The following is an 18,481-nucleotide window of genomic DNA, read 5'->3' on the forward strand; positions in this document are numbered from 1 at the left end:
GCTCTGGGCCGCCGCGGGAGCTGAACTTCTTCTTAATGATTCTTTCAAACACGGAAGAGCTTTGTTGCCACTGTGAAGCGAGAGGCTGACCTCACTCAGAGCATTTTTCACTTCTGTTGACAACTCCTCATTTTGGGAAGTTCCATCTACGTCATCCACAGGCATGTGCGTCCGGGAGGACGGGCAAGGGCTCTCCCCCTGTGCTCCTTCAAGTCCACACGGCAACTTGTCTGAGTCCCCTCCTGCCCCCTTCACCTTCCCGGGGCGGGTGCCCAGAGCCCCCACTCTGTCCCTCATGCTGCGTGTTTTCTGGTGCGGTAGCCTGATGACCTGCCTTTGTCAGTCAGCAGAAGGCCTTCAATGGATCTCAATATGAACCTGGAAAAGATAACCAAATTAACGTATTATTAGGAAGACAGAGTCTTAAAAGAGCCTACACACATCAGGTGGTTTCCTGACAAATATGAAGATCTCTTGAGCTGTCTCTGGTACCAAGGATTCCTACGTTTTGATAGAAAACAGGATGGGGGCGCCTGGGCAGCTCAGTCAGTTGAGCGTCTGACTTCAGCTCAGGTCATGATCCCACGGTTGGTGGATTCGAGACCCACGTGAGGCTCTGTGCTGACAGCTCAGAGCCTGGAGCCTGCATCGAATTCTGTCTCCCTTTCTCTCTCTGTCCCTCTGCTGCTCACACTCTGTCTCTCTCTCTCTCTCTCTCAAAAATAAGTAAAACATTAAAAAGAAAAAAAAAAACAGGATGACAACCTACCAATTAGAGATCATAACAAAAAGAACAATATTAAAAAACAAACCAAAAAAACCAGTACTTTATTAATGCAGTGTTTCCTAAAAATACTTACTTAAAAATAAGAAAAAGATATACTCTTAGGCTTTGTACTTTTCAGAGCTATTTAGTTATTTCTGTAGGTTCAATAAAAATTTGTCCTCTCTCTAATCAGAATATAATTAAGTGATTCAATTACGCAAACCAAGGCCTTACCTGATGTGTGTCCTATTTGAGAATGATTCTCAGTGACTCAGGCATGACAAGCCAGTTTTAAGGAATCAAGGTCAACTTTATTTATGGATCTCATGTCTACAAAGCCCTCTCAGGAAAAGCCAGCGTGGAGGGGTCCTGGCATACAACATCACGGCCTCAAGGTGGTAAGGAACAGCTGGCAGGTCAGGAACCGCAGCAAATTTTGGAGCTTTGGTAAGAGAATAATTTATCCGACTTTATAGATACTACAAGTAAAAATGAGGAGAAAGTTTCTTGGGCTTAGGCATCTGACCGTGGCTCAAGTGATGATCTCATGGTTTGTAAGTTCAAGTCCCCCATAGGGTGAACTCAAGTCCTGCTTCAGGTAAAAAAAAAAAAAACAAAACAAAACACAAAAACAAGAAAACAAACCACGAGCCCCACACTAGGTGAGCTTGAGCCCTGCTTCAGGTGAACACTAGCCCCATTGGGGTAAAAACGCGAGTCCCACTTCAAGTGAGCCCTGCTTCTATCTCTCTCTGCCCCTTGTGGAATTCTCTCTCTCTCTGCCCCTCGCTCACTTGAACCCTTTCAAATAACAAACAAACAAACAAACACCCAATCTTAGATTCTGCATGAAAACTTCAGGACAGAAGTTGATTTGTGACCTCAGTGTTGTTCAAGAGCAAACTCAAGGTGGCCCATATGGTTAACACTCTTGCTGCACCTGCAACCCTAATGGGAGCAGCCTTTTTCTGTTACCAAGAGCAATATTTCTTTGACATCATTATGCTCCAAACGGGAAAGAGGTCAGGAAAGACTGTGAAAGGCCATGAAATAGACCCGATGACAGGGTGCCCTGTCCAGTGCATCCTTAGGGTTATCTAAGTTTACGGGGCCCTACTCCTTTCTCTGAGCTGCTTCACAAACTCTGTAAGTTATAGAAAATATGAGAAGGCAATTTTTTTTTTTAATTTTAGAGAGAGACAGCATGCAAGCGGCAGAGGGGGCAGAGGGGGAGAGAGAGAGAATCCTAAGCAGGCCCCATGCTCAGTGCAGAGCCTGACATGGGGCTCAATCCCACAACCCTACGATCATGACCTGAACTGAAACCAAAAGTTGGACCTTCAATCGACTGGGCCACCCAGGCACCCTGGCAAATTATTTCTTATCCAAAGAAATAAACGTTTTGTCCAGAGGAATGCAAATGATTATTCCCCTGTTGATACAAATTTTACATCCACTTGTAACTTCACTGTGGCATTCCTGATAACGTATGTTTTGTCTAAATTCTCCTTTAAAAATTTTTTTAACGTTTATCTATTTTGGGGGCAAGATTGCATACACAAGTGGGGGAGGGGCAAAGAGAAAGGGGGACAGAGGATCTGAAGCAGACTCTGTGCTGACAGCAGAGAGCCCGATGAGGGGTTCGAACCCACAAACCATGAGATCATGACCCGAGCTGATATCAAGAGTCAGACGTTCAACCAACTGAGCCACCCAGGCACCCCTAAATTCTTCTTTAAACTGATCATAACATCTCAATAGTTCCCTCATTAACGCGTTAAAAAAAAATGTTGACCTGGGCTCCTTTAAAAAACAACCATAACCCCAGAGCATCAATACATGTAAAATAAAGAAATACATAAATTGTATTTAATAATTTTTCTAAGAGACTAGCCTAAGGAGCATCGATCTAACAAAAACGCACAACTCTGTTGGGAAAAGGAGGGATGCAAAAGTGAGGCGTGAGGCAGAAGCCGGTGAAAGAGCTGACACTCATCTCCCCCAGTAAGACAAAGACAAAGCCTAAGAGTGAAGAGTCCAGAAGCAAAAACACAATGTAATTCCAAGACAGAGAAACACGCACCAGGAGAACCAGCTGTAGCTGAAAGGCTTGGCACCGGGGACAGAGAAATGGGAGGCAGGAAGCTGCAGTTTCTTGAACTAGGGGAACTAGGAGACTCCTCTAAGCTAGAGGAGTGTGTATGTGTGTTACATTTTTTGAAAAGTTAAAGAGGGTACACTGGGAAGGAAATAAACAGGTTATTACTGGAGGCTGAAGCAGGAGCAGAGAGCTAAGGGATGGGGCCGTGGAGCCAACAGGGGCTCACGAGAGGCAGTGGCCACAGTTCAGGGAGCATGGCCTCCATCAGCAGGTGATGGAAAGTCACTGAGGGATCTTCTTGGGCTGGATGTGCATTTCAGATTAATTACTTGGCTGCAGTGTGGTGGCTAGACTGGACAAGAATCACGTTAGACCAATTAGGAGGTTATTCCAATAGTGCAGGGAAAGAAGTGAAGCTGTGAGGGAAGGGGAGAGATGGAGCATTTTCCCAGTTGGCGGCTGACAGATGGCAGAAAGAGAGACAACCACAGGTTTCTCTGACTTTCGATTCTGGGTAACGAAGGTGTCATTAACAGAGAATGTAAAGGAGCAGCAGGTCGGGAGGAGCATCAAACAGCTCAGATGGGGACACAAAGAGGTTGACTATGGGAACTGGGCAAGCAACTGGATTATTAATCAAGTCGTGAGCTCAAGAGTGATGTCAGAACTGAGGACCTAATTCTGAAGTCTCCAGCTCTGGGGAGGTAGATAAAATGATGGCCCTGGTAAAACACGTCCAAAGAGGGGCGCCTGGGTGGCGCAGTCGGTTAAGCGTCCGACTTCAGCCAGGTCACGATCTCGCGGTCCGTGAGTTCGAGCCCCGCGTCAGGCTCTGGGCTGATGGCTCAGAGCCTGGAGCCTGTTTCCGATTCTGTGTCTCCCTCTCTCTCTGCCCCTCCCCCGTTCATGCTCTGTCTCTCTCTGTCCCCAAAATAAATAAACGTTAAAAAAAAAAAAATTAAAAAAAAAAAAAAAAAAAAAAAAAAAAAAAAAAAAAACACGTCCAAAGAGAAGACAGAAAGATGGTACGATACAGAAGGCCGGGTCCGACCAAGATCTAGCGCAGGGCCCACCAGAGCCACCAAGGAGGAAGGCACAAAGCACCTTGAGAAACTCATGGTCATAGACACCAACGGCACTGAGCGCTTCAAAAAGAGGGTGGTTAGTCGTGTTTCTTACACAAACAACTTAGCTCCAAGTAAACGCTAAACTTCATACAGTCTTCTAGTCTAGCAGTTGCTAAATGGAGTGATCCCACCTCAACGAACAGAGGAGAAAATACCAGATGATCTGTGCCTAGTTCATTTTATCTCATTGCCCTTTTAACTTTTTCCATGTTGTACAATATATACCATATTTTGGTAGAGCAAAATGTATAGTTCATAAATAAGTACATACATCTCTATCTGTAGGGCATGCTGAAAACTTTTCACCAATAGGGGCGCCTGGGTGGCTCAGTCGGTTGGGCGTCCGACTTCAGCCCAGGTCATAATCTCACAGTTCGTGAGTTTGAGCCCCGCGTCGGGCTCCGTACTGACAGCTTGGAGCCTGGAGCCTGCTTCGGATTCTATGTCTTCCTCTCTCTCTGCCCCTCCCCAGCTCATGCTCTCACTCTGTCTCTGTCAAAAATAGATAAACTAGGGGCGCCTGGTTGGCTCAGTCGGTTAAGCGGCCGACTTCGGCTCAGGTCATGATCTCGCAGTCCGTGAGTTCGAGTCCCGTGTCAGGCCCTGTGCTGACAGCTCAGAGCCTGGAGCCCGTTTCAGATTCTGTGTCTCCCTCTCTCTGGCCCTCCCCCATTCATGCTCTGTCTCTGTCTCAAAAATAAACGTTAAAAAAAAATTAAAAATAAACTAAAAAAATAAAACAAAACAAAAAAACCCAACTTTTTACCAGTAGAAATGTGACCATTTCTGTACAGACCTGATAAAAATGTATTTGAACAGTATAAAGTAATACACAAATGTAAAATATACTTTTTTTTAACTGACCTAACATTATATTAGTTTCAGGTGTATGACATGATTCAATATTTGCAAATATTACAAAATGATCACCACAAGTCTACATCAATCACCACACATAATCACAATTCTTTTCCTGTGATGAGAACTTTTAAGAGGTGCAATCTTGTAAGTATGGATTCTGGGGACAATTCAAAACCAATACAGCTGACCCTTGAACAACACTGGTTTGAAATGCACAGGTCTTTTTCAATAAATATAGTGCAGTTCTATAAAATGTATTTTCTCTTCCTGAAGATAACGTTTTCTTTCCTCTAGCTTATTTTTTGTAAGAATACAGTATATGATACAAAATACATGTTAATCAACTATGTTATTGGAAGGTTAGGTTTGGGGGTGGGGTGGGGAGTCAAATGTATATGTGGATCTTCACCTGCACAGCAGTCAGCATTCCTAACCCCCCACATTGTTCAAGGGTGAAATGTACTTTCAAAGTTCACCGCCTCAAAATCTCATCAGCTTCCCTGGCCAGTTCTTTCAAAGTAACTTTGCAAAAAGCACATTCTTTCAAACCTTCCATTTACTTTACTGATTTGAAATGTACTAAACGAACATTTTTTCTGAAATTGAAGCATTCTCAAATATATTTTTAATACATATTAAAATAGGTTTTAAAAAAATTCTTAAGAAAAAAAACACGTCATTTAACAGGGGCCAACTCTCAGGAAATTAGTTCTAACCATTTTCAGTATGTCCTTGTACTAGAACTTAGTGCCGTTCAGAAAGATGGAGGTTTTCCAGAATTGTGTTAAAATACTTAGCTGAGGTACCACTAAAATAATCACATATTTATTAATGCTACAACAGGTTTTTTTAGTTTATTTATTTATTTTGAGAGAGCATGCACACGAGAGGGGTGGGGAGAGCAGAGAACAAAGGATAGAGAATCCCAAGCAGGCTCTGCACTGTCAGCACAAGCCTGATCCCATGAACCTTGAGATCATGACCTCAGCCAAAATCAAGAGTCAAACACTCAACCAACTGAGCCATTCAGGCACCCCTAGAATTGTTTTTTTTTTTTTTTAAGTTTCTTTGTTTTTTTTAGTAATCTCTACACCCAGCATGTGGCTCAAACTCCCAACCCCAAGGATCAAGAGTCGCATGCTCTTCTGACTGAGCCAGCCAGATGCCCCGATAGAATAAACTGTTCACTGAAGATGTACTTCTTTAGTAAATTCAGTAATTATGTATTTAATCTCTTGACAAAAGTACTTCAGGTCCAGGAAAACATTTTGGCTCTGATTCCTCAACTAGCTAACTCTTCTGATATTAGACACACACATTACTTATATTTTGAGAGCCAGAAATAACTTTCAAGTAACTTCTAAGCATGTAGTCATTTATGAAATATTGTTTTATTGAAGTAGTTAGATGAGTTTCAAGTGTCCAACAAAGTGACCTGACAATTCTATGCATCATGCTCTGCCCTGCAAGGGTGGCCACCATCTGTCACCATACAACACTATCACAGCACCACTGACTATATCCTCTATGCTGTACCTTCCATGCCCGTGACTTAATCACTCCATAACTAGAGGCCTGTACTTCCGTCCCCCTTCACCCATTTTTCCCATCTCTCCAACCCCCTCCCCTCTGGCAACCATCAGTCTGTTCTCTGTATTTATGGGTCTGTTTCTGCTTTCGTGTATTCATTTGTTTTGTTTTTTAGATTCCACATATAAGTGAAATCACATGGTATTTGTCTTTGTGAAATATTTTTTGTAACTTATTCTCACTCCGTTACATATATATATATATATGTACATGTATATGTATATGTATATGTATATGTATATGTATATATATATATAGGTACATTATGTTGTACCCAATAAAGTACACAATTATAGTTATACAGTTATACACAATTATACAGTTAACTGTCCTTGTCCCTAGAAATCTCATTTCCACTCCCCAATAATAAGCAACATAAACCGTGGCAAACAAACTTATCCCCCAAAATGTTGACCATCAGAATGAAGGAAGGAGTCTATTTTGAAGTTCAAGACAGTATGATTCAGGAAAAATCAAGCGCAATACTGGAAGTAAATTCTTGAATGTACTCCCTCACCCCACATCCCCCCACAAAAAGATGACAAAGGTTGAAAATGGAACCACAAGACCAGAGGGGTCATGTGCACAGGGCAACAGGATTATCTGGGTATGCCCATGATCTCCAGTCCAGACACGAGAAATCATCTTCCACCAAAATCCTTGCCTGCTGGACGCAGCTGACCCGCTGCATAACAATAGGCCTGACCCAATTAGGCAGCTACTGGCCTCTCTGACTGCTGTCACCTTACCTTCTCTAACCTGAGCTATTAATGGCCTCAGGGACCTGACAGTCTGGATACACTGCTCCGTAAACTAAAAATATCCTGGCCTCTATGCTGCTGAAAGCCAGCTGGCAAGGCTATTCCCAAAGGGGGCTGTCGAGAAGACAGCTCAACAGCAGGGTTGGGACAATGGGCCTGGATTGGCGTCCTGCCTTACAATGGCTCACAAACACGCTCCAGGCCCATCCTGGCCTCGCCCGGCTTCCAGACGTAAACATTCGCAGACCTTAACATCGCTGCGCTCGTGACTAAAACCATCAGACTGAGCAAGTGGCCAACACACATTCCTCAAATTGCTACCCAGCTTACGGGCACCAGGCTGGCTCAGTCGGAAGCGCGTGCAACTCCTGATCTTGGGGTCGTGACTTCAAGCCCCATGGTGGACATGCTGATTACTCAAGGAAATAAAAACTAAAATCTAGGGGCACCTGGGTGGCTCAGTTGGTTAAGCATCCGACTCTCGATTTCAGCTCAAGTCATGATCTCAGGGTTCGTGAGTTCGAGCCCCACACGGGGCTCTGCGCCGACAGGGCAAATCCTGCTTGGGATTCTCTCCCTTCCTCTCTCTCTGCCCCTCCCCTTTTCGCACACACACTCTCTCTCTCACACACACAATAAATAAACTTTTAAGTTTAAAAAAGTAAAACTTAAAAATTGTTACCCTGCTTAGAGGATGAGAAACAGAACAACTCAGTCATGTCCACATTAAGCTGAATCATAACCACAGGAAGCACTGCGAGTGCAGAGTTCCTGTCACTCATCACTCAGCACATCCCGACCATACCTGCCCTTAAGAGCCAACTGTGCAGCTCTCACTAGCCACCGCCCTGTGTCGTCCTCCTCTCACCCGGACCAAAGGCACACTCACATGTCTGAGGGCCAGGCTGTGTCCCGGCTCGGGGGCCTCAGACAGTCCTCTGTCCTCACGGTGCTGTGAGGACTCAATGTGTGAAAGCGCCTGGCGTCCCCTCTGACTGGCCTCACATACACAGCTGCGGTCAGCACCATCGTCGACACTGTTTTAGGGGATGAACAATAACAACGCGGCTGAGGGGTTCTGTGAAGCAGGACACACAGCACTGCCCGCTGATGGCACCGTGTTAAGTGGCCTCAACACACACCAGTGCGTTTCCGTGAAGGGGTAGAAGCCCAGACCCGGCTGCGGTGGCAGACCAGCGAACGGGGAGCACCCAGAGGTACCCCCTGCATCGCCGGAGGAAGCAGAGTACGAGAAACCCCAGGGGAGGGCAAGTTGGGTGTTTAACTTGAAAAATTATTCACAAGGGCATATAACCTTTCCTCTGGGATTCTACTCCTACGATTTTCTGCTACAGATTCAACGTGTAAGTGTTCACTGAGCCCCAACACTGAGCAAGACTGTTCTAGGTGCTGGTGTTAGGACAAACAGGGCTCTTCTCGAAGCTTACACACACACAAGTTGACATACATGCAAGGACAAAAATGTCATTCACACCAAGTTTTGACGGCAGTGCAGTTTGGATCCGTATCACAATATATACACATATTTACCAGAATAAAATGGGGCTGAATTCCTCACAACCTAAGAGTCGGGAAGGCCTTCTGACTAGGACAAACCCAAAGGTCAGAAAAGATTATTAAATTTAACTACATAAAAATAAATTTCGGGGGTGCATGGCTGGCTCAGTCGTTGAGAACATGTAACTCTTGATCTAAGGGTTGTGAGTTCAAGCTCCACACTGGACTTAGGTAGGGAGGAAAGTAGGGAGGAAGGGAGGAAGGGAGGAAGGAAGGAAGAAACAAGATTAAAAAATAAATTTCAGTATGTCAAACACACACCATAAAGGCAAGTAGCTAAAACAAAAAACAAACAAAAAACCTTTTCAACAAGGCTCTAAGAAATTGAGACCACCACCAAAACACAACAGAAAAATGGGCCAAGAACATGGGTAGTTCACAAGAAACGTGATTGAGTCTCTCTCACACACCATGTCTTTTAAGGAAGATGTGTTGGCTCAAACACCAAAATACACCACACGGCAAGGGCCTCCCAGTATCTCCCCTGCTGATGAGGTGCCTCGGCCTGTTTCCCTCCAGCATTCCCAAGAGTCTCCCTGCTTCCGCCCTCAACTGTGGTGTGCAGGAGTGACCCTTGTGAAATGGTTCAAAACAGGATTATTGTTATATAATAACTCCTAGCTAATATCCAAGAGAAATGAAAACATGTCCACAGAAACCCTGTACGTGAATGTTCCCAAGGAGCATGACTCGTAACAGCCCAAAAGTGAAAACAGCCTGGATGTCCAACTGATGGACAGAAAAGACCAGACGAGGCTAAGGAAGTGTCACTGGAGGAGACGCAGCAACTAAATGCAGCGTGGGGTTCTGGAAAAGAAAAAGGACGTAGCAGGAAAAACTGGTGATATCCAAATAGTATCGGACTGATGTTCATTTCTCAGTTTTCAGAACTGTGCCACGGTACAGTCATCCCCCCAACATTAGAAGGTGGGCAAAGGGTCTATGGGAGCCCTTGGCACTCTTTTCACAACTTTTCTCCAAGTCCAAGCATTTCAGAGTAAAAGTTAAAAAGCAAAACAGTGATCCAGTCTGGGATTTTTTAAAAAACGCCCCAGGGTGGGGTGAGGAGACGAAAATGGTGTAGGCCTGAGGAAAAACGTAAAACAAGATGAGCAAAGAGCGGAGCTTTACTGAAGACGGGTGATGGAGACATGCATATATAGCTACTCTATTTCTGTGTATATCTGAATGTTCCAATAAAGCTTTTAAAAAAAAATGGTCCTTTAAAAAAGTAAATCACATTAAGTCACATCTCAGTGAACCATCTCCCATTTCACGCAGAGTACAAGCCAAAGTTCTTGTAAAGGCAGGAGCCACCGCCCTATAATCCCCTTTCCCCAGTTTGTTACCATGATCACAGAACAACAGAATTAAGAGACACTCAGAGGGGCATCTGGCTGGTTCAGTCAGAAGAGCATGTTACTCTTGATCTCTGGGTCATGAGTTCAAGCCCCATGTGGGGTGCCAAGATCACTTAAATAACAAACTTAAAAAGAAAAAAACAAACCTTTATGACAACATTGACACGATATCCAAGGATGTGATCATTTTTCTAGCAATCACTTTAAAAATTGTAAAATATACATTAAATTTATCATTTTAACCACTTCCGAGAGTAGTTCAGTGGCATGGAGGACATCCGCACTGTTGTGAAACCATGACAACCATCCGCTTCCTGAACTTTTTCATCTTCCCAAACTGAAAATCTGTCTCCATTAGACAATTCCCCATTCCTCCCTTCCACCAACCCCTGGCAAATGCCATTCTACTTTCTGTCCCTAGGAATTTGACTTCACTAGGGACCTCATGTAAGTGTCCTTTTGTGTCTGACATTTCATTTAGCATAATGGCTCAAGGTTCATCCGACTTATAGTAGGTATCAGAACTTTATTCCCTCTGAAAGCTGAATAATATTCCATTGTACAGACACAATCTGGTTTATCCACTCATCTGTGATGGACACTTGGGTTACGTCTACCTTTTGGCTCCTGTGAGTAGTGCTGCTGTGAACCATGGAGTACAGGTGTCTAAGTCCTTGCTTTCAAATCTTCTGGGTACATACACAAAAGTGGAATTTGCATCATATAGTGATTCTATGTTGAACTTTTTGAGGAACCACCAAGCTTTCCCACAGCAACTGCACCACTTTACATTCCTACCAATAGTGCACTAGGGTTCTAATTTCTCCACATCTTAGCCAGTATTTTTTTTCCTTTTTAAAATTTTATTATAGCCATCCTAATGGATGTTAAGTGGTACTCTCATTGTGGTTTTGATGTGCATTCCCCTAAAGACTAATTTTCCCCCCAGCATTGGCTTTCACTGCCTCCCTGGCAGAGAGGAGGCATCCTGAGGGGGTGAGGGGGGCGGGGCGCAGCTGGGACAGGGAAGTATTTCTCAGTCTGTGAGGACTGTGACTCACATGTGTACCTGGGGCTGTGAGTGGAGGCTCTTGGAAGCTTGGCATGGGGGTTCCCAAGTCTGGGTTGGGAAACTCTGCCAGTAAGAAATGAGCGGTCCCTCACCCATCAGGTCTGTGATGCCTCTGGGGTAGGGATGGTTCAAAGGGGCTGCAGGTGTCTCAGAGAGAGAAGCTGACCCCCCCCCCCACCCCGGCCACATGCAGGGCCAGGGCAAGGAACAGGGCATGGCCAACAGGGCCATCACTTTTCTTATCAGATAAATATGATTTGCATCTTCTCCCATTCTGTAAGTTGTCCTTTTCACACTTGATAGTGTCCTTTCACAAACAAAATTTTAAGTTTAGTCTTAAAGGAGTCCAATTTATCTACTTTTTCTTTTGTTGCCTGTGCTTTGAGGAAGACTTTCCCCTATGTTTTCTTCTAAGAGCTCTTCAGGGGGTGCCTGGGTGGCTTAGTGGATCAAGCATCCAACTTCGGCTCAGGTCATGATCTCGAAGTTCATGAGTTGGAGCCCTGCATCTGGCTCTGCACTGACAGTGTGGAGCCTGGAGCCTACTCCGGATTCTGTATGTCTCTCTCTCTCAAAAATAAACATTAAGAGCTTTTCAGTTTTTGGGGCGCCTGGGTGGCTCAGTCGGTTAAGCGTCCGACTTCAGCTCAGGTCACGATCTCGCGGTCCGTGAGTTCGAGCCCCGCGTCAGGCTCTGCGCTGATGGCTCAGAGCCTGGAGCCTGCTTCCGATTCTGTGTCTCCCTCTCTCTCTGCCCGTCCCCCATTCATGCTCTGTCTCTCTCTGTCCCAAAAATAAATAAACGTTAAAAAAATTTTTTTTTTTTTAAAAAGAGCTTTTCAGTTTTAGCTTGTGTGTTTAGGTCTTTGATCCATTTTCAGTGAATTTTTATATACAGACTAAGGTAAGAGTTCAACTTCATTCTTTTCCATGTGAAAGCGATTCATTTTTATTGGTCTTTACAAAGCTATCAGAAGGTACTATGGTCTGAATGTTTGTATCCCCCCCAAGATTCATATGCTGAAACCCCAACCCCCAAAGATGATGGTATTAGGAGGCGAAGCCTCTGGAAAGTGTGTAGGTCATGAAAGGAGAGCCTTCATGAATGGGATCAGTGTTCTTACAAAGTGGCCCCAGAGAGAACCCCAGGCCTGACCAGGAGAGGACAAGCGAGAAGACACAGGCTTATGAGCCAGGAGGGGTCTCACAAGGGCATGGCCATGCTGGTGCCTTGGTCTCGGACTTCTGGGTGTCCAAAACTGGGAGAAATAAATGGTTGTTGTTTGTAAGCCACGCTGTCTGTAGAGGCAAAGAAACACTGGTCCTTCTCCACAGGTCATTTGAGAAGCAATGCTCAGGCTCCCTCCTGACTTGGGGCCACTCCTCCCAGTTTGCCACTGACCAACACATTTATGAAAAAATGGGGTCTTATTTGTTTTTGAAAGAGAGAGAGAGAGAGAGAGAGAGAGAGCGCGCGCGCGCGCGCGTGCATGCGCACACACATGAGGGAGAGCCAGAGCCCAAAGAGGGGAGGGGCAGAGAAAGAGAGAGAGGGAAAGAATCTCAAGCAGGCTCCATGCCCGGTGTGGAAACCGACAGGGGGCTCAATCTCACGACCCTGGGATCATAACCTGAGATGAAACCAAGAGTAGAGGCTCAACTGGGTGTTACATGTAAGTGATGAATCACTGAATTCTACTCCTGAAACCCTTATTACACTATATGTTAACTTGAATTTAAGTAAAATTAAAAAAAACAAAAGAGAGAGAGAGTCTCAACCAACTGGGCCACCAGGCATCCTGAAAACAATGCTTTAACTTTTTTTTTAAGTTTATTTATTTATTTTGAGAGAAAGAGAGATAAACCATGTGAGCAGGGGAAGGACAAAGAGAGAGAGTCCCAAACAGGCTTCACACTGTCAGTCTAGAGCCCAATGTGGGGCTTGAACTCACAAACCATGAGATTATGACCTGAGCCGAAATCAAGAGTCAGATGTTCAACTGACTGAGCCACCTAGGCGTCCCGAAAAAATGGTTTTTACCTTACTTTTCTTCACTTTATATGTGGTTGGTATCTTTTAACATTAGTACATATAGATCTAACACATACACTTTAATATCTGCTTGAACCGTTATAGGACTTTGTGTGAGACTTAAAAATAACTTGATTCAAGGATACAGGTTTTCACTATACTGTTTTTTCAATGTATTCAATGTACGACCTATTTTATATAGGTTTCAAAGTTTTTTAAACCTATTTCAACCTATTTACATAGGTTACAAATTTTTCAAAAGTTTATAAGAAACAAACCATGATTCAAGCATTCATTTGAATTGCATAGTATTTTTGTTTCCCGCATGTTTGGTATTTCTCATCTCAAAGTATATAGTTGTTCCTTATTTCAGGAGCTGGAACAAATTCCTAACTGAGTTGATGATTTTGACTTGGCCTCTTAAGATTTCACAAAGCTTTTAAGTTTATACAACGTTTTCTTAATATTCTATCATTTCCTACCAATCAAGCAACAAAATAAGACTCCTTTCAAGCTGCACTTGACCCTGCAAGGAAGATCTGGGATCTTTTTTTAAATTGTTCAGACACAAAATCATCTAGTCAGAATCAAAGCCGAAGTCCTTTCAATGCCCCTAAACCTCTCTGTCCGAGTCTCCTAGCACCTGCTTCACGCACCAGCCTCCTGCTGTTCTAGAACACACGGGGCTTGCACCAGCTGTAGGGCCTTCTCTGCCCTACAAGAGTATATGAGATACTCTTCTAACCTAGACATCTCCCTGTCTCCACAGCTAAAGCCCTCACTGCCTTCAAGGTTTTGCTCAAATGCCACCTAATCAATGAAACCCACCCCTCTATTTAGAACAGGAACCAGCTCCCCCACCCCACCTACACTCCACACTCCAGAATTCTTTTACCTGATTGGAATAAATGAGTACAGATTTTCAAGTGATAGGCAAACAGGAAAACACGGAGCTGTGGATTTAGAAAGTTCATCAGAAGGGAGACTACGACAGAGCAATTAGGAGCAGCCCAGGAGAGGGGCCGCACAGAGAGGAGCCAGAGGAAGCTTCCCTGGGCTTGCTCAGCACAGGGCAACGTGGCTGACGTGAAGGAAGACCAGGACATTGCTCAGTGTGACAGCTGTCATCCACCTTCACCGGGTCTTTTCCTTCACCTTTTTGAGGCCTTTTTAATGGTTCTAAGAATCCGGTGACCAGGGCCTAAGATACTCAATTCTTCCCATGGGCGGCAGAACTGCAAAGTTGGAGGCATAACTTGTTACGAAGGTTCTCAGCACAATCTATCATCTTGCTTTTACTACATTTAGTGTTCCGGATGGATTCTTAATTTTCCACAGCCTTGTATTTCAGATTCTGTATAAACAAGCAGGATGCTAAGGACTCTAGCAGATTAAGGATTGCTTGCAAACAATATTTTAAAATCATAACCCTTCTCAGTTTTCAAAACCCTTTTGCATCTATTTAATCATCTTTCACGTTAAACAGAGGTCAACCTCCTGAGAATGTGTCGCTGCCCCACAAACAAATGATGTGGGGGTCCTAAGTAACCAAGTGGGAATTAGCATCCTTTACTCCAGCACCCCTGTAACGGAGAGGATGGGTACAGGGTGTTCTGAGTAAAAAGGTGTCAATGACCTGCGGCTGTCCTCTTGCTCAGATTCTATTTCCCACGGCACTTCCCTTTACAAGAGGCTGGAATCATTAAACCCTTAAATCAGGTAAATTAGTAATTGTCCATAAATGAACAGAAACTCTAAACCTACAGGGGCATTTAAAGCAGCAGCTGTGGGGCTCCTGGCTCAGTCGGGGGCCCGACTTCAACTCAGGTCATGGTCTCATGGTTAGGGGTTCGAGACCTACATTGGGCTCTGTGTTGACAGCTCAGTGCCTGGAACCTGCTTCGGATAATGTGTCTCCCTCTCTCCCTTCCCCCTCCCCCACTCATGGCCGGTCGGTCTCTCAAAAATAAATGTTAAAAAAATAAATAAAATAAAGCAGCAGATGTGACTATCACAGGAAAGAAAAAGTTCCCCCACCTCCACCGTCTCCGTCTCCCCCTCAGCATGTGCAGGCTGCTGCAGCACTTGATCAAGCCCAGGAGCAAACCTAAAATCCTCACGCAGTTCTTAGTGGACCCGGTGACCACTTTGTGCCTCCCTCGCCCCCACTCACCCCTGAACTGAACAAGCCCGCACTCCTCTCCCACAGCTCAGCTCCCAGAATTCTCTACCGCCACGCTGCACCTGGACTATCAACTGGCACCAAATCACCCATTCTGGGCTTTGGGGATTGGTGCATGTTGAGCTCTTGTGAGTGCCCAAACCACTCCAAATAAAGCTCCCTTCCCTCCTCTTACATGCATCTACCCTCAATCCTAACAGTGCAGATTCCTTGTTATGAAATTTGTACTTGAGTAACAGTTCCAGAGATTCTCAAACAACTACCAACCAGTGAGATTTGGAAACCCTACGCATGATGTTAGAAATGGAATTCTTTAAGAAAAAAAGAAATGCTGGGGCGCCTGGGTGGCTCAAGTCGGTTAAGCGTCCGACTTCGGCTCAGGTCATGATCTCACGGCTCATGAGTTCGAGCCCCGCGTCGGGCTCTGTGCTGACAGCTCAGAGCCTGGAGCCTGTTTCAGATTCTGTGTCTCCCCCTCTCTCTCTGACCCTCCCCCGTTCATGCTCTCTCTCTGTCTCAAAAGTAATAAACGTTAAAAAAAAATTTTTTTTTAAAAAGAAAAAAAGAAATGCTATTTAGAAATGGAATTCTTTATTTCTTACTACTTAAACAGGCAAGCCTTCAATACCCTTGCAATGAAGCGAGCAAGTGCAAAATCATACAGATAGGGTGATCACACAAGCCCTCTCTGAAATCAGAGCTGAAGTGTGAAACTGTATCAGCATTCAAAGAACCAAAGGAAGAACAGCCTGTGCAAATGGCCAGGAGCAGAAGAGTACAAAGAGTACGGAAGAGTGTGAGAGAGAATAGTAAACAAGGAGAAATTCAAGTGAGAAGTTAAGAGAGGTAGGCAAAAGCCAGATCTGCAGGATAAAAATGCATGAACTACATTGTGCACCATGAGAAGTTTTGTTCTGTTGTTTTGTGGGAAATGGCATCTATGTTTAAAAAAAAAAAAAAAAAAAAGACTCGTCTACTGCCTGGTGAAAAATAGATGGTCCAGGTGAGTGATTATGGTACTTTGGACTAGGGGGTGGTCATAAATAGATAACCGGACATATGACAAAGGTGATTTTTATTATTTTAGAGAGAATCAGAGTGTGAGTGGGGAAGAAGAGGAGAGAGAGAATCTTAAGCAGGCTCCATGCTTATCATGGAGCCTGACATGGGGCTCAATCCCACGACCCTGGGATCATGACCTGAGCCAAAATCAAGAGTTGGATGCTCAACCGACTGAGCCACTCAGGCGCCCCTTTTTAATATTTACTATTTTCTTTATTTTTTTAAGTTCTTGTAATTGTATATGTAACTGTAAAGCATTAATGCAGTTCTAGACTAAAGGTTCCAAAGCAGGAACCTGGGGGTCAAATATAGCCTGGAGCCATGTTTTGTTTTGGCCAAAGTTTACTTTTTTCAAACTTGAGCTAATCTGGTATCAAAAAATCACTATTTCACAGGCTTTCTGGTTTACCCCAGTCCCCACACCCAGCACACTTGACTCGTTCATACCACCTGCTGGAAAGATCTTCAGGTCTGGTACCTTAGTTTACGGATACCACAAGCCCTCATTCACATAAAAATATCCCGATTTGGATCTTAAAGTAGATATGCAGGTTCATCTCATCTCACCTTAACACAATTTTGATCAAGAACTGGTTTTAAGTAGCCTACCATCACCAGTGATAGGCACCCAGAACCTAAAGGTCCAGGCACAGAGATAATTCCGTTCTGATAGAACCAAACCAGGGTGAGGAACAACACCCACACGGTCTCAATGTGCCTGGTCCTACCACTCAGGCTTCCTCATTTTGCACACCAGGAAGCAACACAACTACTGTCAGACTGTAAACTCCAGGAGGGCAGGAACCTGTGCCTCCTCCATCAAAGCCTGAGGCAGGCACCCCAAGCTGTGTAAACGGAATCCAACAGGAGTTTGGTATTTAGCCATCTATGACACACCTGTAAAGGAATACTTCTCAATCTGACAACTTCCCATCCTACTAGCAAAAAACATCGCTAATTCAAGGGATGTAAAACTGTCATTTATAGCAAAAGTGATCTCCAGGGTTCCGAGTGTGTGTCTACCATTTCACATGTGAATAGTTTTGGGACTGAAACGTTTTGCGTCTCTGCCTCTTCCACTTAATAATGTTCCCTCTTCACCCTCACCCCACCTCCACTCCGACCAGGAGAGAGAAAATACACGTATCAAACATCAACTAATCCTTTTAAGTTTCACAAATAATCTTCTGAAAAGCTTTGTCAAGTTTGGTAACTAGCATACTCAACCACAACCCCATCTCGCAAACCTAACCTTTTGCAACCTTCTGGGCACAATTTCCTCTCCCGGGCCTTTCCACCGGTGCCAGCATCCACCATCCCCGCGGACCCACGCCCCAGCTGTAGGCCCTCAGCCAGGGCAAGCCGCTCCACCCCGCCCGCAGCCTCCTTTGCAGAGGGAACAACAATAACCTCCGAGGATTTCTCCCGTGGGGTGCAGGAGAAATGCACGGTGGTTGGCGTACACTCAGCATCCAGCTTGGCAGTTCCTGTCAGCATCCTCGCCGTCCGGGGAGGGGAGGGGAGGGCGGCGCGGGCGGTCCCGCGCTCGGGAGGGTCACGGGAGGGGACCAGGCGAGCGCGGCTCACTCACCTGCAGGCGGACGTTGAGCATCATGGAAGCCACGATGTAGAGGTAGGGGAAGTTGATGCGCAGCCGCCAGGCCAGGTCGAAGAAGATGAGCAGAGTGCGGGTCAGCCCCTTGCAAAAGACCCCATAGGAGCGGGCGGCGGCCGAGCGCGAGAGGCGGACAGCCAGGCCCGACAGAGCCGCCGCCATATAGACCGGCGCCCGCCGCCCGCCCGCCGCGCACCGACCGGCCGCGGACTCGGGCCGCCCGGCGCTCCGAAGCCCGCCCGCCCTCTCGGCGCCGCGTCGCCCCCGGGCCTACGCCCAGGCCGCTGGGCCGCGCTCGGCGCGCTGAGGGAGCGAGGGAGGCGGCGGCGACGCCAGGGGCGGGCGGGCGGCGGGGAGCACAGTCCACACGTCA

The 18,481-nt window shown here is 45.5% G+C and overlaps 1 protein-coding gene across 1 annotated transcript; it reads right to left on the reverse strand.

The window, feature by feature from the left end:
* Positions 1–255: 255 nt before the first annotated feature.
* Positions 256–18,372, reverse strand: LOC115503918 (small integral membrane protein 10-like protein 2A; the record flags this gene model as incomplete). The annotated part of the gene is made up of 2 exons (XM_030300469.1): positions 256–378; positions 18,085–18,372. Coding segments are annotated over 2 exons (309 nt in total), but the record flags the coding sequence as incomplete, so codon positions are not given.
* Positions 18,373–18,481: the final 109 nt, after the last annotated feature.

Source organism: Lynx canadensis, chromosome E3 (assembly GCF_007474595.2).
Source record: "Lynx canadensis isolate LIC74 chromosome E3, mLynCan4.pri.v2, whole genome shotgun sequence".
NCBI lineage: Eukaryota > Metazoa > Chordata > Mammalia > Carnivora > Felidae > Lynx > Lynx canadensis.